Genomic DNA, 22,840 nt, shown 5'->3' with positions numbered 1-22,840 from the left:
CCAGGCCTTCTCTGTTCTTAAACAGCAGGTCCAGAGCAGAATAAACTTAATCCTTCTTTTCTTGTGCAGTTTCCCAGTGTTGCAGTCATTCAAAATGAATGATTATGGGAGGAGGCTTGAATTCTTCTTTTTTTAATGCAGAAAACTTGCATATTCCTTCACAGTGTGGACTGCATCCTAAAACAAACCCTGTCTTTAATTGTTTGCCTGTCTTGTATGGACACAGGCTTCCTTTCATGAAAACAGTGTCTTGGTGACAAGCACAACAAAAGTTTCAGGTAAAACAATAATTCTGAAAATTGTAATAATATTTTTCTGTCTTGCTTTGGAGTCTGATGGTACATGGGCAGCTCAGTGGCACTGACAAAGCAAATTATATGCCAATGGTTGCCAGGTTAATCTGAGCATCTCTGGTACTAACCTACATGATTTTGTTGTAATTTTCTTATTTGAGTCATCCATTTCACTGAAACTTCGCTGTAGCAAAAAGCCATGCTTGAGCTTTTGTGCAACAGTTGGGCAGAGCTTTGGCCCCGGGTCCTTGATTTTTAGAATGGGGGGAAAGGTCCTGAAGAGTACGAAACTTTCACTTGTTTCATAGAACTGGTCCTCACAAAGTGCTGACATTAGCATCTAGCAGGAAGGTAGATGAAACAGGTCAGAAACGTATCATAAATGTGAGTATCAAAATCTATTATATTTTAAATTTGTATTGATACACACTGAATTGGGAGATTAATAATTTATTAAAGCATTTGATATTTTTAATTTTAAAAGAATTTTGAGTTAGCAAGCAAGTAAAGAACAGATGAAACATTGCAAATTCAAATTAGAGAATTTCTCTGTTGGGTCCTCTGGTTTTGCTCTGTTGGTCTTTTTTATGGTAAACATGTACAGTAATAAAAGGGTTCCTAAGAAAATACTCAGATATCATAGAATATTTAGGTATTCCAATCACTTAATGAGATTTAGATTCCAGTTCTATAATTCGCTTAGTGATAAATTATTTTCTAGGTAGGGATCTTCCTGATGTTTTCGTATAGGTCAGGCTTGTGTAGAGATAACTCCATATACTGTATGTGTATGAACTGTTACAACAGGTTTCTAATATCAGAAATTTTGGGATGCTTCTCTGAAAACAACTTCTGTCAGAAGAATGGCATCGTCTTCCCTACAAATCTGTGCACTGCTGCTGGCTTTCGCAGGATTCACCACTTTACTTTTTACTACCATGTCTACCAGATGGAAAATTTCGGACACCGCAACAGTGCTAGTTACTGCAGACTGGATTTCTGAAGGTCTTTGGATGGACTGTGCAGTGACTGCTCTTGGATCAATACAGTGCAAGAAATTTCTCTACATGTTGAGTTCAGACAGTAAGTGCACATGGCATCTGTATATAAAAACCAGAGATGTACTTTTATTCCTTCTTTCTGGACAGCATGTTAGTGTGGTTGGACAGCATATACTGTGGTTGTCTCAGAGGGTCTGTTATGGACAGGATTTGTTTTGTAGTACTTGCAGGCAGGTTAAAGGGTCCCAGTGAAACCCATATCCTTCACCCTGCAATTCAGCTCAGTAACTGCTGTGGCTTTATTGCCATCTCTGTTTTGTTGGCATAGAGGTATGGGTGATATACGATGACTCTAAGATTTTTTTTAATTGTTTTGGAAGAAATAGTATCCTTTTACTTGGCATAATTCTTAACTACAAACAGATCATAGGTCAATGAGCACTGGTGCTTGTTTGTGCTGTGTGAGACAAGGCTTTGTAGATATTCCAGAACTTGTTTGATACTTTGTGCTAAATCGGTGTATTTGTTCTGGAATGTCTCAGAGGTGGCCAGCTTAAAATACATCTGTGCGACCGACGCTTTTGTGTTTTTTGTGGTAGTCTGTGCTAGTAGGGCAGTTTATCTGCAAATAGAAAGGGAAGAATTGTCTTTGTAGGGACTGAAAATTATTTGTTTGGATTATTCTGGCTTTTAAAAATATCTTTAAATACCTTTTTTATGGTAAAGGACTGGGAAGGACCAACATCTAAGTTATTTCCTCAGAAAACTGAGTGTAGAAACAGTAACAGTATAACCTTTGAAAACTGGCATCTTGTCCAGCTTTGTCTTAAACAGAACTTTGCATTTATTCTTTTACAACTTTCAGTATTGTGCAGTGACTTTATGAGTTATATCAAGGAATCATTTCCTCAAGCCTTCCCTGCTTCATAGATCCCTGATTACTGTCATTGCTGTTTGTCTGGACTCCTTCCAGCTGATTTATTCCCGATATGCAGTGCTTAAAACTTACAGATACCATGTGTCACAGACTGTGCTTTTCTTGACACAGACGTGGACTCCACTGAAGTCAGAGCTGCCTAACTGTAAAGCAGAGCTCTAAAATATGAGAGTGTACCTCTCAAGAGTTAACTCTCAAGAGTCAGCGTATCTGTGGTTCTTCCTCAGGGCCCTGATTCGGTAGCCTCATCTGCTTTTGTAACGATGGTGTAAGAATAAGTATTGGCATCCTGTAATGAGGCCAGAATTTGTAGCCTCAAAAGGAAGCTAATCATATCCTTTCAAGATTTTAAAAAATTCTACTTATTGCATCAGAGACAATGTCAGCTTTTCATGCTGTTCTGGTACACAGTATCAGAATGCTCCTCTCCCAGACTTCCTCTATGTAGATACCAGGATGCCTTATTTTCATCTAGAAACTTAGGTATGATTTCTGGAAATTAGAATTATGAGATGGGTCTAACGATCCTTCAATTCTTGTATGTGGTAGCAAGATGGCACACATGCTTATAATGGTGTGGCAGGTCTGCCTTGCTTCATGGAACAGGGAGAAACAGATATTTCAGCCCTGTTATAGAGACAAGCAGAGTCAATGTAGGACAGTTTCTTTTCTTTTTTTTTTTAATGCGGTTCATTACACCCAACACAGAAAGAAAACATTCCCCAGGAACAGAATAGTTCTTGGTAAAACTGAAGCAGTTGCCTCCTGGGGGCTTCTCTTCCCTCCCTTCCCATGGCCCCCATAAATGGAAGAGACACCCCTATTTGGCAGGGCTCGATGGATCGTCTTCAGCTGTTCGAAGAACTGTGTGTCCCCTAAAATCAGCATGGAGTTCCTCATGCCAACCGATGGGCATGTCATGTGGCTGCCTGGAGAGTAATTGCTGTCTGTCACAGGGCTGTTTCTCTTTCTACAGTGTTCAGTCAGCATTCCTGGATCTTGAAACAAATCTGCAGAAGTGATCAAGGTACAGCACATGTTGATCAAACATTTAGGTAGTTAATATTTTCAGTATTTTTTTCCCAACTGGATGGGCTGATCTGATTTTAAAAATACTCTTTCTGCCTCTAAACCCACTCTCAACTGTATTACATGCAAATATGCTCTGTTCTGAGAATATCAGAGGGGTTAGGAGCAATTTCTGTCTATGGTCATATATTGCTATGGTCATACATGGTCACAGCTTGGCATGTCAATGTTAGCGTTTTACGTACATCAGGAGTACACTTTTGTAGTGAATTTTCCAATTATTCCCATTTACTGCACTTGGTTTGCATTGTGAAGTGGCCTTGGAGTGCACAAATTGGTTTCCTCATGGATGAAGCAGAGCAGGAAAATGTGCGCCAGGAATGCACCTCCCGACTTCCAGCTGTTGATGGGTGTTCAGTTCTCCTGACCAGGTTAGAGCAAGTCTGAAGGAAAACTCCCACATTGTGGATGGTGTTGATGTGAAGCTGTCAACCCTCTTCTACTCTGCTGATGCAGAGCCTCCTGCAGGCAGCATTTGCTGTTATGTCCATCACTTACCAAACCATAGTTTATGACATTTAGTGAAGAATAACCCTTTGTTCTTCAACACCATTTAAGAGTGGTTTCCTTCAGGAAATGATTAAAATGCCTGGTGCCATATAGGGAAAACTCACGCTTTCCAGGTCTGCAGTTTAATATTTTCTGTTTATGTATGTGCTTTATGACTGCTTGTTGAAATAGCCTTCTTAATTAGGGAGATATATTTTTTTTAAATGAAATTCTTAAATTTTTTTTATCCTTGGGAGCAGTATGAAATCTGGGGACACTTGATTCAAGGTACTAACTAAACTCAACTTTGAAAGTGCCATCAGCAGAAGCGATCACAGAGGTCACCAGGGTAGCAGCTGTGTATGGATAAATTAAATGGAAACTCTTTGAAGGGCTTTTAATGGGATGCAGCTACTCCAGTATACTGGCACAGTGTGTTCATTTTACTATGCCATCATTTTTCAGTTTGCAGTGACTTAGCAAAAGGAAGGAATTCTGTAAAAGTCACCTGAGAAGATCAATTCTTACCACACGCCACGTAGTTTCTTTAAAAGGTTGCAAGTACAGCGCTGCACAGGTTCACGCTGGCTGTGCTGCCACATCTGTTCTTATTTAAATCAATGGCAATGATCCCCTTGGCTGCCAAGGGAGCAAAAATATTGTGGTGGCACTGTAGTATCCTTTTACAGCGGAGCCTACCAACCTACAGCATCAGCTCAAAGTGACCAGGGAATTTAAAAAAAAAAACACCCAGATACCTGTTATGGGCAAGTTGTGACTCTCAATGGCTAATCCTTCTGGTAGTCTTTATGTAAATGCTGTGAATCTGTTACCATGTTGCATCACAGCAGGATTATTTTATGAAGAAACTCTGACTCCATTTCCTGGAGATAAGAGTAGGTTATCACTGCAAGAGACGGTTAACCCCATTTGGATACACAAGCAGTTAAACTTATTAACATTAGTGGGTGTTATGAATTGGGTCTATGATTTTGTCTAGGAAAAATGAGAAGCAAGTAAACCAAGTTTAACATACTTCTACTTTGCCTAGATTTTTTTTTTTTAATACTAAGGTATTCTGACAAACAGGTGCAATCAGCTGTTATGTATTATTTTTCATATAGCGGTTTTCCTTCATCATTTTATTCCTTTTGAAATAGGTCTGTCACACTGGCTCATTCATTCCCTTATATTTCATTCCCATGAAACATACATTATTAGACTTGTATTCCAGTAAGTGGGACTATTTTTAAGACTGAATGTGTTTAAATATAGATCAATAGACTGTAAAATATTAACGGAAACCACTCATCCACAGATTTAATCTTCCTGAAAGAAGCTGGCAGTACAGTTGCTATGGATCGCTTATGACCATAGCTCAAAAACATGTGCTAAATTTTCTAGCAACAGAATAAAGTTCCTGTTCTCGAGCTTTTTTTATGCTTGAGTCATCAAGAAAATAAGACAGTAAAGCTTTTCGATTTGAGATCAATAATAAAATTACAAACAATTTTAATCTTGTGTAAACCTTAGCTGACTTCAGAGGAGAGACAGAAATAAAATATTTGCCAATATTATCACTCTTACAAGGTATTTTGCATTAATATTGACTGAAGTTTCTAGGCTGAGACTAAGAATAGGCTCATTTTTCCACTTCTTGTTAGAAAAAGAATTAATATTGTGATTTTTTTAAAAAAATGTTAATATCTTTATTGTGAACTGCTCCCACTTCTTATTGTCATGCACTGTAAGCCTTATCTGTGGGGTTGAGCAAAGAGCAAAGGTAGCCTCATTTTGGAGTGAAACCCAGAGATAAAACAGCAAGGAGGCTTCTGAAAGGCTTCACTTAATTGTAATCTAATTATAGGGATATTTAACTGTTACTACTCACAAGCATGACTGCTGCGTTGGAAATTGTTGGTTTTCTTTTGTGCTTGGGTGGGTGGGCAATTATTGGAGCTACTTTGCCGAATAATTACTGGAAAGTCTCCACTGTACATGGTAGTGTGATCACAACGTCTACAATATTTGAAAACCTGTGGAGGAGCTGTGCAGAAGACAGCACTGGAGTATCCAACTGCAGAGAATTTGACTCTCTGCTTGCACTGCCTGGTATGTGACTTTGCGCAGTCTTCTTTATATTGCTTAAAAATTTGCTGGAAAAAGTAAAGCTTTTGTTTCAGTAATCTGGTAGTACTGGAAAATAACTGGCCAAGGAGGAGTTTGTGGGTTGAAGTAATAAAAATCTCTTAAGCACCAGAATGTGTCAAGCACAGTAAGAAAGGCTATAAAAATAAGGCAAATGAAGTTGCTTGATCAAGCATTTATATTAACAGGCATTTTAAATATGATGGAATCTCTTTTCTAGCATCTTGTGGGAGGAATTAGTAGCAGACATTTTTTAACACATCTTATGACAGTTCCATGTTTAATTTGCATTATTGTATAGGCCTTCTTTTGCAATACTTGATAGCCAATGTACTGTAGCTGGAATTTTTTTCATCTAATAGGTAAGAAATACCATTTATAGCTAAGAGGTGGTAGTGGTTTTTGCATGTTAAGATTGAAAATTGTAGATAAGGCAAGATATACGAGTATATGTTATACATATATAATATTATAAGTTATACAATTAGTATATGTTATAAGTTAATATGCTTGTAAATATGTGTTAATGTCTTGTTGGTTGTGGTTCTAAATATCAGGAAATTTAGATCTGCTGGCTCCTGTACTCTGTACAACACCCTATTTAAACTTCTTAGACTCAGCAATAGCAGGATGATATCCATCAGACTTTATCCTCTGCAGCGTGGTTATGTGAGTGTTCATTTGGTTCATGCATAAACCACTTCAAGGGCCGGTTTGTAACCTACTGCCACTGACTCCAGGCAGCATCTTGTCATTGATGTATCTACACGTGGTGTTGCCTCTGAGTGTCACCGAGCTCCCATGCGTGCAGATGTGGCAATGGGGCCACATCAGGTCAGCATCTTGGAGCTGCTGATTAAAAAGTGGGTTTTAAAGAAGTTGCAGGAGCTGGGGGCAGAAAAGAGCATCATAAGTGGATGTGCTAAAGAGAAAGGAAGGCAAGTAACAGCAAGGCTCCTGGAGAACTGCGGATAACAACATGGAGTCAGCAAGAAGGAACAAAAATGGGGCCAGACAGAAAGTAAATGAGAGTGAATTTGTGAAGATTAGATTTGATCTGTTGAAGAGGAGATCAGTTAAGCTGTTGAGAAGATGGCAATATATTTGAGGGGTGACACAGGTGGAAGGGGAAGGGAAAAGCATCTTGCAGAATTGTAGAGAAAAAAAGGGTTTAGAAAGGAGAACTGAAAAATAAACAAATTAGAAGACACTGAATTGTAGAAAAAGTTGAGAGGACAGTTGGGGCAAACCAGGAAAAAGGGAAGAAAGTGGGGTTGGTAGCAACGAGGGCTGAGCAAACTTTGGGACCTCTGAGAAATGTCTGTAGCACTTGCAGATATGAGCCAAGGCAGACTGAAAATTATCATAATCAGTTTACGTGTGTTTCAACTTGCTGTTTAGAAACTTAGCTGAAACTGCTACAGCAGAAGGTGCCAGGGACTGGGGGAAGGGAAATAAAAAAGAAAAAAAAGAAAAAAAAGTGTCTTTGTTACCTCCCGTCAGAAGGACCATAAAGCTTTTCTGTGAAGGTTTCCTTATTGGCAACTGAGCTATGTGGTATGCCTCTGATTTTTTGTTTTGTGCATGGGAAACATCAGACTTGGTTCTTTGAAACAGATTTAAAGGTTTTGAATTCAGCAAGCCATTAGCCCAAATCTCAAATGTTTGAAGTGAGGACCTTTTTAAAAGCAGCATTGCATAAGATTGAAACCCAGACTGGCTACTATGTACATCTAGCACTATCTATCTAGTCACAACTAGATCAGACATTTGATATAAAGCATTGATATAAAGTTAGCTGCCAAATTCTTTTTAAAATTTTTTTCTTCTTCTTCTTTTTAAGTTTCCATAGGTGTTTCTTCCAATGACAGGATTTTGGGATAATTTCTTACAGCTAGTATTCATTGATAAAATGAACTGACTTTGTATCTTGTTCAATAAGCTCATTTTTAAGATAAAGACAAAAAATTGAGCTTTCTGGACTGTGAAGTAAGCTCCTCAGTTAAGGCTGTTGAGGTTATTGTACTGTGGTACAAAGAAGATATGGTATGAAATCTCTTCTGTTAAAATAATACAGCCGTTGACTTGCAAGCAGTTAGCCTGAGGGTATGCTTGTGTGTTCTGGAAAGATAGGGGGAGTCCTATCTAATACTGCACGAGTCCCAAAGACCTGAAATGTAAGTTGTTGGATCCCTGCTATGAGTGATTCCTGCTGCATGGTGTAAGATCTCAAACTAGAAAGCAGCATTGGCGTTGAGTCCTTGTCCTAACAGTATCTTCTGCAGGCAAAAAACCTTAACCTGTTAATGGATCTTTGAGGGGCCTTTTCACTTTTATTGCTGTCTGTATTTTTTCCCCAAAAATTTTAGAATTAGTGCTCAACAAAACATTAATTCCTCAAACAATGTTAGCCTTTATTTCTGTGTATTTATCTCATGTCTGCTTACTACTGTCTTTGATAATTCAAGCTTGCAGGACCAATTCTTTTAAGCCACAAAAAGCTATACAGCCCACTGAATCTGAGTGTGAATATATCACTTCACCTCCTGTTTCTGTGCCTGATTTGTGGTGCCTGGAGAGTTATGCGCTCACTCCACTACAAAGCTAGGGAGCAGGTTACCATGGAGGACATGGAGGTGATCAGAGAGCAAGAGCTTGAATGCTAGCATCAACGATGTGACTGTCCAGATACAGTCCAGTTCAGACCCTTCTGATGTGTGGTTAGAATCATAGTATCATTTAGGTTGGCAAAGACCTTGAAGATCTTTGAGTTCAACAAAGTTAGTGGCCAAGACCTGCTGGGTTGGTGACACTTGGCATGTTTATCTCATAAGAAAGGTGCCAGAGTGCCATTTGACCTGGAACCTGCCAAATCCAGGGTGCCATTTTCAAGGAGCCCGAAGTCCCTGGTCTGACCTTCCTTCTGAGATGGGTTAATAATCTGGTCCCAGTTTTTGTGCAGTTGATACCTAAATGTGAAGACCAGGAGGTTAAGCGGTGCAGAATCATCAGCATACCAAATTCCCTAATGAGCCCACACCAGCTGTAACCTCTCCACAGGAGTATGTCTTAGGGAGGAGATGAATGTTGCAGCTCAGATCTGCTCGTCCCCGACTCAGAGTTTAAAGTGCACTGCTCACTCAAGCACTTTCTTTCCCATCTCTCACAGGAAGTAGCAAAGTCAGGACATTTTTCCAATTCCTCTGTAGTGCCAGAGCCCTGCACACCTTGACTAGGACCTGGAGTTCTGAGGTGTCCTGTGCGCTCAGCTGTACAGGTGTAAGGCAGCCACCAGGACTTGTGAGTAGGAGACTTATCTCTGCTCCTGGAAATGACCATACATACCACTACATGTTTTTACAGGACTTAAAGATGTAAGCTATGAAGGGCTTGCTATAATTTTTCAGGGTTTACTAAAGCCCCAAGAGGATTTACTGAGCTTATAAAGTGTAAGTGTAGTTCAACTGTGAAACCTGATTGACTTCAAGGTTAAACACTCTAGGGTTTTGATGCTTCTCTGAACCAAATAACAAAGTTGGGCAAGATTCACTCCTTACTGCTCCTGTTAATTTTGTCACTCCCTCTAATAACTTTTATTTTTTCAGCACAAGAGTAATTTAATTTCTGTATAGATCCTGATTTGTTTTCTCTTTTTCTGTCTTACTCAGCTCATATTCAGGCATGCCGTGCCTTGATGATTGCTTCCATCCTTTTGGGATTCATAGCTACAGTACTCTCGCTGCTTGGTTTGAAGTGCACAAACATTGGGTTGAGCGATGAAGATGCAAAAATGAAGTTTGCTGTCACAGGAGGATTCCTCTTTATTTTAGGAGGTAATATCGAGGCTGAAATGAGAATGCTATCAATACTTTGTATTGCTTTCACAGCTAGGCTAAATGAAATGAACACTTGTTCTTGGTTTAAAGTTGTAACTGCCATTCATCATTCACCTGTGTGCTTTTTAAACTTTTTCTGGTAGGTCTCTGCTCCATGGTGGCTGTTTCTTGGTATGCTGCGATGGTTACTGCTCAATTTTTTGACCCATTATATGCTGGAACCAAGTAAGTTAATAGATCTGTCATACCAAGCACCATCATGTGTTACAGAGAGCTGCACTAACCTCAGCTTCTCCAGAGTTTCAGAACCTGGATGGATCCTGTTATCCAGTCCTACAGGAGCTAAAATTTGTCCTCAGGGAATCTTTTCACCTCAGAGATGTTGGTGGGGAGAGAGGAGAGTTCTCTTCTGGAAGGTTTAGTGAATGTGTGAGGAATATCAACCCCACATCTGAGGGGTTTCTGTACTGTGTTTACATTTTCTTGTGAGACTCAATTAAGCGCACGTCGCAATGCTATGAAGAAGAAAAGGTAAAAGTCTTAATTTTCTTCGGCTTTTGTACCAGGAGAGGTACAGAATTCTAGTTGTGGCTGGAATACAATGCCTCAGATATAGAAGCAAATAAAAAAAAAATACAGAAACCAGCTTGAACTGTATACTAGTGACCTGCAGATAGCTGAGAAATGTCACCGAAGTGTGCTGCTTGTCTTAAAAAAGTAAAATAATGTTTTTCACTATATATTAACAGCTCACCATTTGTTTTCCTTATGAATTAAAATGAGGCCAAGTTTGTGGGACTGTCAGCTCATGCAGTTGCACATAAGTTTCAAGGTATAAAAGCCCTTATTCTTGTCTGATATAAAAGCAACAGTCTTCAAACCCAAATGCTCACTTAATGGCACCTTATCTAGGTCAACAGATTTAGCAACGAGGAACAGGGGTGGAGGTGACAGGGTCTCTCCTTCAGAAGGGGGGAAAATGGGAGAGGGAAACATAACATATTGTCTGTGGAACATGTGAGAGCTGGTCTGGGGAAAAGGGGCCATATAATTTGCCAGTACCTCTAATTAGTATCTAATTTTTAGATCAGTAAACTATAAATCTTTAGTTGCTAGGATCATTTTTGAAGTCTTTTGTAAGTTTCTTCCTGAGAATCAGATCAGGGAGGTCAGAAGTGAAGTGCTTTGTTGTGAATCAAAGTACTTTAAGCAATTGCTTTGAATGTTTTTCAGTTTTCCTTGTGTTTTCAAACAAGCACTAACAAAGAAATTGCAGTTATGAATACTTTTTGTTGTTTTATATCCCCTTCAGGGAATTATATGAAGGGTAATAAATATGTTAGAGGACTGAAACAAATGTTGATAAGGAATTTCAGTTAGTGGGATAGTTAACGAGTTTTATAGTTATCCGGTATAACTTTGGGGCTTCAACATCAATGCATGTTAATCAGTTACCAGATTGTTTGCATTCAGTAGGTAAAGAAATATTTTTTCTTAACATCTAAACTTCATGTTTAAGACTATCGATTCACTAAGCAGTTCTTAGTGAATTAACTTTGATCATTGGTAAAGCCAGACATGCTCTTGAGGAAGTTTGTGCTCCTTGGACTCTGTGAGACAGGTTTAAATTCAGTTGCAGGCCAATATTGATTTTCATTCTTAACAGACTGGCAAATCTGTTTTTTCAGATTGCGTTTTTTTGGCCTGACTTCAGCTAATTAATAAAGTTAACCTCTACTAATTCTTAGAGGAATTTCTCATACACCTGTGAAGGCAACCTAAGTTCTCCTGCAGATCCCTCCTATATACTTTCCTTTGGTATGAAATCTACAGCATTCATGTCTATAAGTGACTAGTGAGCAGAGACAGCTGCATGCACTGGGCAACACTCTCTGACTGTTCCTCAGTATTCCTCCAGAAAGTTGCACTCCTGTTTATTTGAGATAATGATTTTCTCCTTGTTCTGTGTTTGGAAGGCACCTAAAACGCTGGAGACTTGGCAGCTCCAGTGTGCAATGAGAACATGGAGAGCAGTGAACCTGTGCAAACCTTCCTGTTGGCAATTAAATCTGGAGTTAGGAACATTGACACTTTTAAATAATGATCTTGTTTACAAGTGGAAAGAAAACACACATACCTGGTTTCAGTATACCTTCTATGCAGTCCATGACACTTATTTTGCTCTTACATTAGTTACCTCACAGCACAGAGGTACAGCTGTGTTGTGGATATAGTCTTTGAATATAAAAATTTGTTCGCCTCTTTTTGTGAAACTCCTGCCAGACTTTCCCAGGCTCGATTGTGTCTAGTCTTTGGGTCAAATTAATTATCAGTGACTTTCTTGGACTGGACTAGGCAGTTTCCTGAAGGGTACAGTTTTGTACAGTAAAATGGAGAACTATTCATTTTCAACCTGGGACTGTTCATAAATGTATTTCAGCCATATAACCACAGGGAGTGCTGAATATTCTTTAGGATGCATAAGTTTGAAAACTAGCCCTATATAAATAGCTGCTTGTAGGTGATCTAGCATCATGTCCATAGAAAACTGATTTCTATGGTTAGCCTTTTCTCATGACACAGACAGTAAGTAGTAAGTAAGGTCCAAATCATTCAGTTTTGCAAAATTACTTCAGTGGCACAGCCAATACAAGGGCAAAATAAATGTTGTGGACTGCACAGAAGCTTATTATCAACAATTTATTAAATATATGCAAGTATTTATTGCTACTTATCTTTATGTTGCTTAGTACTTTCTGTACTGTCACTAATTTGGCAGACCAGTGATATATGTAAGAGTTTTACTGAACTGACACAAAGCCAGATCTGTTCTCCTCTGTTATCTGTTGAAGTACCTTTCAGTTAGCTGATTTCTACGCAGACTAGATTTGTTTGTTTACATGATTTGTGCACCTTATGGCGCAGTCTAAAATAGTGGCTTTGTGATTCTGTTATATGCTGTTTCCATAAAATCTTTCACATTTCAGGTATGAACTAGGAGATGCTCTGTACTTAGGCTGGGCTGGATCTGCTCTTTATATGCTTGGTGGGATCTTACTGACCTGTTCATGCAAAGGGAAGAAAAGCCAGGATTACAGGTAATCTTGCATTTGTCAGTTGAAATGTTAGCTCTCAATTATATACCATATTCTATCAGTATACTATTCTCTTTCCCTCACCCCCGGTATAAACCTGTAGCCATCTAAAGTACAAACAGAAAATTGTACCTATTAATTCAGTGCTGTGGCATATCACAGACTTGTGATGGTGGGGGATGCTGTACCAAATACTTGTACCTCCCAGACAGTGTACTTGTTGACACTTTGCCATCAGTGGTCACCTATAACTAGTATTTGGTAATTCTGGGTACGGCTGACGGTTCTAAGATTTGCATGATGAAAATGTACAGTGAAAGAGCAAACTATCTATTGCCAAAAGAAAAGTATATCAAAGAATATAGTGTATTATAATAAAGGTTTTCTGCAATACTCACTACTATTTAAATATTCAAATGCCATTTAATTTGCAGAAAGAGTAATGGCATTTCCCTCCCAAAGCATATCCAATTGATCATTAGACACCTATGATATTTTAATTCTTGTTCCTTGTGGAAATGTCTTGTTGCACAACAAATCAGAAAAGTTGAGATTTCTGGCCTCAATATTTAACCTTGCCTGGGTTTGTTGGTTGGTTTTTTTCAATCTTAAATTATTCACACATACAGAAGGTCCCTTTCCGAAGGAGAGGGATGAAATTGTCAGAAATAGCAGAGGTCCGTGTCAACCCAGAAGAACCCAGATGGCTTGGAGGCTGTACTAGCTAAGCTTGAGAGGATGATAACATGGAAGGAAGAAGCATGCTTACTGCTGCTGTGTTTAATCTTAGAAAAGTTATGTCAAAAACACCTAATAAGTGAGAGTATTCCTCTGATGCTCCATTGCCTAATCTGAAGCCATTTAAGTTTTATGGTAATATTTCATCAGCCACATTGGACTTTAGATCTTGCTCACCATACTTTGATACAAAGTCCCAAATATCCTGAAATGTCTTGAAAGTCAGGCAGAACTGATATGTGAAATAGAAGTTCAACATGGCAAATAACAGCTGAAGGGGTTGGCTGAAGATACTTCAGTTTTCCTTTCTCATCACCTTGATTCCTGTATTTAAAACTGCAGCTTGCACAAAGACACTAAGGTCTAGGTTCTTTTCTGCTTTAGGGACTTGACTAAAATGCCTCAAGGAAGAGCACACATGAGTTAGGAATCCAGAGTGAGCTTCTCGTTAAGAGAGAGATGGCTGTGCAGCCTGTCAGAAAGCCCATCTCTTTCCCCTTAACTACAAGACTGATGAGAATAGGCTTCTAATTTCTGCACCTTTGTGAAGCATGTGCTATTGGTGGGTTGGATACAGACCTAAATGAGAAACTGCCTAAGTATCTGAAACTATGCATGTGCGGGTAATACTGATTATTTTGTATCTTTTTTTTCTTGATTTCCAGTTGCAACAAATACGCATATTCAGCAGGACAGGCAGCTCATCCGCAGCGCATTTACACCAAAAACTCTGAGACAATCATAAGCAACAAGGAATACGTCTAAACTTACCTTTTACATCACTTGTAACGTTAGTAGGTTATGAACTCAAATAAAGAAGTGAACCTCTTTCAGGGTTCCAGTTCCATGTTACAATCTTTCATCTTAATTTGGAGCAGGACAAGGAGGAGGTATGTTTTTTTTCAATGTAAATAGGAATGGTTTTCTGGAAGTGGTTTTCAAGTGTAAATAGGTTTCTACAAAAAACGCTGTGATGCGAAATCCTGTGGCACGAAGGTTTTCTGCATGCTCTGAAGCCTGGTAAAATTTAACCACAGAAGGGGTATATGCTGACAATCAAGAGCAACTGTTTCTATTTCAGCTGACTCAAACATGCGGAACTGATACGCTGTAGCTGACTGCAAGCTAATACGCCTCGCAGTTAGAAATGTATTGTGTTTTCATTAATGTTTAGCTTTCTACTTTTGTTTAGCAGCTTTAGCTTTTGAACTTTATTCCACAGGTGGACTGAAACAGATTTTCTTGATGAGCGGTATACTGGCCATTATTAAGAACATAGTCTTATGTGGGCTTGAAGTCTCATGCTATACTGAACTTCATATTATGTGTGATGGTCAAGATTTATAAAAGCTACAAAAAATTCCCTAACAACCACTAAGCTCCAAATTTGCAAATGTGCAACAGATTTCTCATTGGCTGTAATGCAGATACCAAAGAGAAACGACACAGAATGAACCAACCACAGCTGGGAGTGGAGAAAACATCAGGTGCAAAAATGCCTTGGGATAACTAAGTTGATAGTCCCAATTTTTATTTTTATTTCTATGTTTTCAGCTTTTAAAATAATCCTATTTTAACTTTGAGCAATCTTTAACTTTGGGAACTTCTACTGCATGTGAATTGTCTAATTCATGTAATTTCCCAGTGGCTTTATTCTCTGTCATTGTTCCATCATGAGAATTTCTGCCTTAAACTACTCTACTGCTGGAGCATATGTTCACCTTGTGTAAGCAGTTAGACGGATGACAATGAGCTCACTTGACTTTGTACTGATGCTTTGAGCAATGTGGAATGGAATTTCACACTGCAGGTTCACAGGTTTCATAAATTTCCCCTTTTAAATTACAAATGTATTAATACAGTTCAACAAAATACCTTGGTGTTTCTCTCTACTTCTAATGTCTTATGATAAACATAACTGTGGTCTGTTTTAGAAGTTCTGTGCAGCTTCCTTGATATCCCAGTAGATAATTTCACAGGGCAGCCTGCAAGCAGTATTAGCAGAAACAATTTAGCCATATTGCTTGCATTGAGACACAGCTGACTTGTAAACTGACACATTAAGGCATGAATTGGGCACTGATAGATCTTGTTAGGCTTAGTAAGTAAAGCTAAAAGGATTTAGGAATACTTTTAGAGTGCCAGTGCCACCACCTTCCCTCCACTATCAGCTATTGTTTTTAAAATCATTCCTTTGGTATTTTGGAAAATAATTTCAAAAGCTGACAAGGCACTTAACTTGCATGGTGGGACATGAAGTCCTTACCATCACCTGTATATTCTGTCCTCTGGATTTTAAGGTAATTTTGTGATGATATTTTGGTCTAGTTGAATGTAAGGAAAATGCAGAACTCAGGCAGACACTAAGCAGTTCCAGTGTTGGTTTCCCACCAAAGGTTGTGCCAGCTCATAAACATGAAGTATGAGCCAGTAGGTGAGATAGAAATTCAGAACTTCCTTGGCCTGGCATCAGGTCTTCTAGTGACGTCAGTGGGAAGTTTAATTAAAATCCAAGAGTAAAATCCCTATGTAGTAACTCGTTCATTCGTTCAATACATTGTTATCATATGCAGTGCCATTCAGGGGAAAATAAATGCCAAAGACGCCATGCCTTTCTTTGGTTTGTTTACAGTCCTTCCAATCACTTTCAGTTTCTGCTGATGCTCCCTGCTTATCTGCCCCTTTCCCATGCACTTTCAGGAGTAATGGTCTGAAAGAATTTGAATTTAATGAACCATCAACTCAGTTTTGGGAGTGAGGCATTTTACGCATAGGTGATATATGAAGTGATGTTTTTGGTTTGGGTTGTTTTTTTTTAAATCTGTAGCAAGCCTCTTAACTATGTTTAAAACATCTTCACACATTGCTATTTCTCAGTCCTTTGCTCAGCACCTCACACTGCTTTGGTATCTGCAAATCTTCTTCATATCTTTGCAGCTGAGACCAAAATCCTGCATTGGGTTCTGCTGCTGGTCTGGCAGTCTTCACAGTCTAGGAAAAAAGAGAGACATTTTAGAAGCAAGGGCGGATTTTTTGTTTGTTTCTTCTTAGACTTTTGAGAAGATTTACTTTGGGTTTGATTTGGCTACAGAATAATAAACAGATATTTTGGTGAGCTGACCTCACTCTATGCTTGCCAAGACCTCTTGGCATGTGATCCCTGTTACAGAATGGAGTCATGGGCAAGACATGAAAAGGAGCTGTTGAATTTGCTGTAAATGTCCCTCACAAAGTGTGGTGACACCACGCATGTTTAAGAGAGCGTGACATTTGGTCACGTATCTGCATGCCTCTGTCTAGTACTGAGCAAACAGTCATCTAAATTAGAGACTAGTGATATACCTACCAAATGGGTGAAGACTAAACGACTGTAGAGCATGAGTCATATGTATTGGACAGGCATCCTAATAAAGTTGAGATGCTGTTACTCATAGCTAGCTAGTCCCTAGCTGCTTAGCAGGCCTAACAGATGATGTTTCTTTGCTGTGTTGAGCTGTCACATCGGTGATAAAAGCAAATCCTGCAAAAGAACTTCTGCACACACTTGCATCCATTTCACTCATTTGCTTTATGTCTCTGTGTCTAACTTCATATAGCATGAATAAGGAAACAATAGGGAAAACATGTTCACAAAGCAACCACCTTTGCATATTGGCTACCAGTGCTTAAAACCTATTTGTTCTTGTAATTATATTTGTCCCAAAAACTTATTTGTCCAAGTTGGGGGTGAAAAAACTTACAGTGGACTTTTTATTCAAATGTTGAATATCTGTATAACTGCTAATAAACAGATGAGAGCACCAAAATAATTCTGCGAGAAATCATCATTACTCATAATAAACATTGCATTTCGTATCCAAAAAGATGTTTAAATATAACTCTGGGTATAAATACAATACCTCAAAGGCATCCTTGAGTGGGAGGTTTCTGTGTCTCATCAGATAAGCAGTGCAAATGGCAGCTGATCGGCTGCGGCCATTTTTACAGTAAACTAAGCACCTCCCACCGCTCTTCACAGCCTCTTCTATGGCATCACTGCACTGTTCAAAATACCGATACAGGTCTTCAGCCGGATCATCAAACACAGGTATGCGTATGCCCTGGACCTGCTGGAGGCCAGGGAACGGCTGCTGCCTGGTGACATTAATGCAAAAGGTGACTCCCTCTCGCGTGAGCAGGTCCTCGTTGCAGGCTGCCCTGGCGTTGCTGATGAGCAGTGAGGCGGTGACCTTGCAGAGCTGGAGCATCAGCAGCCAAGGCCGCAGCGTCGCCAGCACCACCACCCCACTGCAGAGCTCCCAGGTTGCCTCTTCTGCACGGCATTCAAGCCACAGCACAGCCCTGGTGCGGTGGGACGCCTGGGGTGTGGGTTGCTTACCTCAGCAATGTGTACAGGCTGCACCAGGCTGTGCTATATTTATCCCCTCCAAACAGTCTCAGGCAGGTCCTAGCGCCTGCTGGAGCCTGAGAGTCACATTTCAACAGCTAATTTAAGAGACCACAGATCTTTTGTAAAACAATTGGCTTTGTACAGTCCCTAGCCTCATAGCAGCCTCTTACAAGGGCCTAAACCCCCTGTCTTCCTCACAGGAAGGCTGCTGCTGGGGTCAGCACTGATGCAGGATTGGTGCAATAATGCAGTACTAATTAGATTACCTCTAGATCATCTAGTTGCTCCTCACCTACAACAAAAGTGTCTTTTTGAGGACCCAGAAAATGATTTACTAGGCTAGCTAGATATGGTAGTGCTAATCTTGCTGGACTTCAGCAAAATTGCTGGTGTGGTGCCAGAGTATCTTATGTATGAGTGTGCAGACACACAGTCAAGCTGTGAAGGCTGGGAGGAGATGGGGCCAAGGACCTGGCCACGGGAGCGCCATATCAGCTGATGCCAGGAGGGTACTGCAGGGCTGGCCACGGGTACCAGCTGCTTCCTGGCAGACTGAGCACGTGGCTGAGCTTCTTGAACACTTTTCTTTCTAGCCATGATGTAAAAAAGGAGCCTATGGCCAATATTTGCTGCTAGCATGAAGATGAACCTAGACTATCACAGCAGCAGGGCATGGATTAACATGACTGGTGTGAAAAGCAATGCCAGCCAGTAAGGAATCAGCCATGAGGGATGAGGATGGGCTTTTATTCCATCATGGATGGAGAAGAAGCTGACCTGCCACACATCTGCCATCAGTTGTGCCACTAACAGCCTGCCAGAGAGATGCAGGCTCTGGGGTCAAGGGAGATGGCTCCCTAATATGTGCGCAAGAGCACAGTGTCCCCTCCTGCCACTCAGCACATGCCTCAGCTGCCGACGGGCTCTTTCCTCTGTCCCATCCCTTCCTTTGCCCAGGACTCAGGGTGTCTGGCTGGAGAAGGGCTCTGCCAGCCAGAGGAGGTACAGTTCATGCTGGGTCTCTGGAGTCAGAAAGGAGAAAGCTCAGCAGGAGAGCATTGCCCCGACACTGCCCACCCCAGCAATGTGGGGAGGGCTATTGGGTTCTCCTGCAGCCACAATTTCTGGGATTTTTCAGGCCCTCCCTGGCACTGGCTCTTGCCCAGCTCAGCATTTCCCTGGCATACCTTTATTCCCAGGCCATGACACTGCAGATCAGAGGAGGAGACTTTCTGCAATGACAGGTAGGGATTTTCCTCATCGGCGAGGCACATGTCAGTTCCCCACACTGTGGAAAGGAGCCAGCTGCTGCCTTACCTTCCTCTGCCTGCCTGGGAGGTGAGAGGCTCTTCTTTCTTTTGTCTGCCTTCATCAGGGGGCTTTCTGGGGCCCTTGCAGGGGGGTCCCTGGGTGGTAGTTTATTGTCACACTCTAGTTCAAACCTGGGTGCAAGGAGAAGACACCAGCATGACCCAAGGCACTACAGCCCCTTTGTAGCATGCAGCATTCATCAGAGCCATTTTGACAATTCTGTGAAGGTCATTGGTTGCCAAAGCTGAGCACACTGTACCCCCAGGACACCAGGAAACATCGTTACTGACCAGAGCAGCTCAGGTCATGGTGGAAAGACAGTGTTGCCTGAATTCCTGTGCCTAGTGGCATGACTGCATGCCAGGGATGCAGCTGACAGGCCCTCTCCTGTGGGCCCTGCATGAAGCCACACTTAGTTGCAAGAGCAGCCAAGGAGGGTGCTGAGAACAACTGCTTTGAAGGTGGCAGTCCTCAGCATCTGCCGGTGCAGGCAAGCCCTGAGCAGCTGCCAGCTAGGTCAGCTGAGGGCTATGGGCATGCACATACTCTGACGTCATGGTTTAGCCTCAGTTAGCAACGGAGCACCACACAGCCGGTGGGATTGCGGAGAGAATTGAAAGAGCAAAAGTACAAAGGGTCATGGATTGAGATAAGATATCTAATAATAATAACAATAAGAAGAATTAAAAGGAAAGTAACGAGAGAGCGAGAGAGAGGGGTGAAACTTGGGTGGGGCTACAAAAAACCCCAAACAAACAACAAGTGACGCAACTGCTCACCACCCACCAGCCCCTGAGCCGCGATTGCCGCTTCTCCCAGCCAACTCCCCCTGAGTTAATATACTGAGCATGATGTCATATGATATGCAATAACCCTTTGGCCAGTTTGGATCAGCTGTGTTGGCTGTGCAGCTCCTTTCCTGGCTTCTTGTGCCCCTGTTGGAGCATGGGAAGCTGGAAAAGTCCTTGACTAGTATAAGAACTACCTAGCAAAACTTAGCACTTACTTAGCAACAACAAATACCTCAGTGTGTTATCATTATTTTCATACTAAATCCAAACCACACTATACCAGCTACAGTGAAGAAAATTAACTCTATCCCAGCCAAAACCATGACAGTATCCACCCGTTATTCCACCATTTACATCATGCTCGGGTCCCATACTAGCCAATACCACCTCATTAACCACGACCCCCCTCCCCCCCTCCCATCCTTTGATATAATGTACGGCCATCATTCCCTTAGTCTATGGACCATCCCTGTAAAATGTCCATAAAATAGTCACAAATAGCCACAAGATATCTATTGAGTTCATGTAGTCCATGACTTTGGGCTCCATCTATTGTAATAGTCTTTCAGGGCAGGAGATACGGGGGGTGTGTGGTGTTGGATTGTTGCATGCTAAAGTCAGTCCTTGTTCCATCACCGCTGCACTTTGCTCAGTTTAATCAAAGTTCATGCTCCATGAATTGGAAGATTCCTACTGTGATATCATTGATATGGCGTATAGCAACCACAGAAGAGATGACATCCAATATTATATATCAATAAACAACATACCATTCAGTGCATTGGCCATTTTCACCCAAAATCAAATCGCCTTGGGGTACATATCAGACTTCTCCATCCTTCCGCATCACCCACCAAGTGCACCCAGGTCCTTGAGCAATAGCAGTTCCACAGATGGCTTTGCCTTTGCCTGAGACAGGTATCATCCAGACAGTTTTCTCCAGCATATTTTTACATGCACTACAGGGACTTTATCCCCTTCCACAGTATGTAAGAGTTCTGTCTGGGCAGGGCCAGATCGATTGGCAGATCCCCTCGTGTTGACTAACCAGGTGGCTTTTGCTAAATGTGTATCCCAGTGTTTAAATGTCCCCCACACCCTCCCACACCCCCCACACCCTGTAATTGCTCTTATTGTAGTCTTTAACAGTCCATTGTATCATTCGATTTTCCCACAGGCTGGTGCATGACAGGGGATGTGAAACACCCACTCAATGCCGTGCTCTTTGGCCCAGGTGTCTGTGAGGTTGTTTTGGAAGCAGGTGCCGTTGTTGGACTCAATTCTCTCTGGGGTGCCATGTCCCCACAGGACGTTTTTCCAGGCCCAGGATAGTGTTCCAGGCAGTGGCGTGGGGCATGGGATATGTTTCCAGCCACGTGGTGGTTGCTTTCACCATTGTAAGCACATGGTGTTTGTCTTGGCGGGTTTGTGGAAGTGTGATATCATCAGTCTGCCAGGCCTCCCCCGTACTTATATCTCAGCCATCCTACTCCATGCCAGAGAGTCTTTACCCGCTTGGATTGCAGCACATGTTTCACATTCGGGGGTATCCTGTGCAATAGCGTCCATGGCCAAGTCCACCCCTCGATCATGAGCCCATCTGTATGTTGCGTCTCTCCCTTGATGGCCTGAGGTGTCATGGGCCCACCGAGCTAGAAATGATTCACCCTTATGTTGCCAGTCCAGACCCACCTGAGCCATTTCAATCTTGGCAGCCTGATCTACCTGATGGTTGTTTCGATGTTCTTCAGTGGCCTGACTCTCGGCTACATGAGCATCCACATGATGTACTTTTACAACCATGTTCTCTACCTGGGCAGCAATAGCTTGCCATAATGTGGCAGCCCAGATGGGTTTTGCCTCTGCGCTGCCAGTTTTCTGCTTCCATTGCTGTAACCACCCCCACAGGGCATTTGCCACCACCCAGGAGTCAGTATAGAGATAGAGCACTGGCCACTTTTCCCGTTCAGTGATGTCTAAGGCCGGCTGGATGGCCTTTACTTCTGCAAATTAACTTGATTCACCTTCTCCTTCGGCAGTTTCTGCTATTTGTCATGTAGGACTCCATACAGCAGCCTTCCATCTCCGGTGCTTTCCCACCAGATGACAGGACCCATCAGTGAACAGGGCATATTGCTTCTCATTTTCTGGCAGTTTGTTACACAGTGGGGCCTCTTCAGCATGTGTCACCTCCTCCTCTGGTGACAATCCAAAGTCTTTGCCTTCTGGCCAGTCCAAGATCACTTCCAAGATTCCTGGGTGATGGAGGTTTCCTACTCGAGCCTGCTGGGTGATCAGCGTGACCCATTTATTCCACACAGCATCAGTTGCATGATGTGTAAAGGGGCCCTCCCTTTGAACACCCAGCCCAGCACTGGCAGTTGGGGTGCCAAGAGCAGCTGTGCTTCAGTACCAACCATTTCCAAAGCACCTCAAACCCCTTCATATGCTGCCAATATCTCTTTTTCAGTTGGAGCTGGGCTTCGGACCCTCCAAAATCCTAGTGGTCTATCTCGAGTCTCCCCTGGCGCTTTCTGCCAGAGGCTCCAGGTAGGGCCATTCTCCCTGGCTGCGGTGTAGAGCACATTCTTTACATCTTACCCTGTCCAGACTGGCCCAAGGGCTACTGCATGAACTATCTCCTCTTTAATTTGTTCAAAGGCTTGTCATTGCTCAGGGCCCCATTTGAAATCATTCTTCTTCCAGGTCACTTGATACAGAG

General features: G+C 41.6%; 2 protein-coding genes across 5 annotated transcripts; one reads left to right on the top strand and one right to left on the bottom strand.

Annotated features, from left to right (window-relative positions):
• Nucleotides 1-569: 569 nt before the first annotated feature.
• LOC142059957 (claudin-15-like) lies at nucleotides 570-17,435 on the top strand. 4 transcript variants are annotated; one of them, XM_075099346.1, is made up of 6 exons: nucleotides 570-677; nucleotides 1,101-1,376; nucleotides 9,626-9,790; nucleotides 9,937-10,018; nucleotides 12,781-12,891; nucleotides 14,292-17,435. In XM_075099346.1, exons 2-6 carry the CDS (start codon nucleotides 1,157-1,159, stop codon nucleotides 14,389-14,391), a joined length of 678 nt encoding a protein of 225 aa, XP_074955447.1. In that variant the 5' UTR covers nucleotides 570-677; nucleotides 1,101-1,156; the 3' UTR covers nucleotides 14,392-17,435. The 4 variants fall into 4 exon arrangements, with proteins under 4 accessions (XP_074955447.1, XP_074955449.1, XP_074955450.1 ...); XM_075099348.1 differs by having other exon boundaries at nucleotides 581-677; nucleotides 1,206-1,376; XM_075099349.1 differs by having other exon boundaries at nucleotides 591-677; nucleotides 1,115-1,376.
• Nucleotides 15,154-18,120, bottom strand: DUSP28 (dual specificity phosphatase 28). The gene is made up of 2 exons (XM_075099354.1): nucleotides 17,526-18,120; nucleotides 15,154-16,617 (listed from the first exon to the last, which is right to left on the bottom strand). Exons 1-2 carry the CDS (start codon nucleotides 17,871-17,873, stop codon nucleotides 16,483-16,485), a joined length of 483 nt encoding a protein of 160 aa, XP_074955455.1. The 5' UTR covers nucleotides 17,874-18,120; the 3' UTR covers nucleotides 15,154-16,482.
• Between the last annotated feature and the right edge of the window lie 4,720 nt (nucleotides 18,121-22,840).

Source organism: Phalacrocorax aristotelis, chromosome 7 (genome assembly GCF_949628215.1).
Source record: "Phalacrocorax aristotelis chromosome 7, bGulAri2.1, whole genome shotgun sequence".
Classification (NCBI taxonomy): domain Eukaryota; kingdom Metazoa; phylum Chordata; class Aves; order Suliformes; family Phalacrocoracidae; genus Phalacrocorax; species Phalacrocorax aristotelis.
This window is presented reverse-complemented; position numbering and strand designations above follow the sequence as displayed.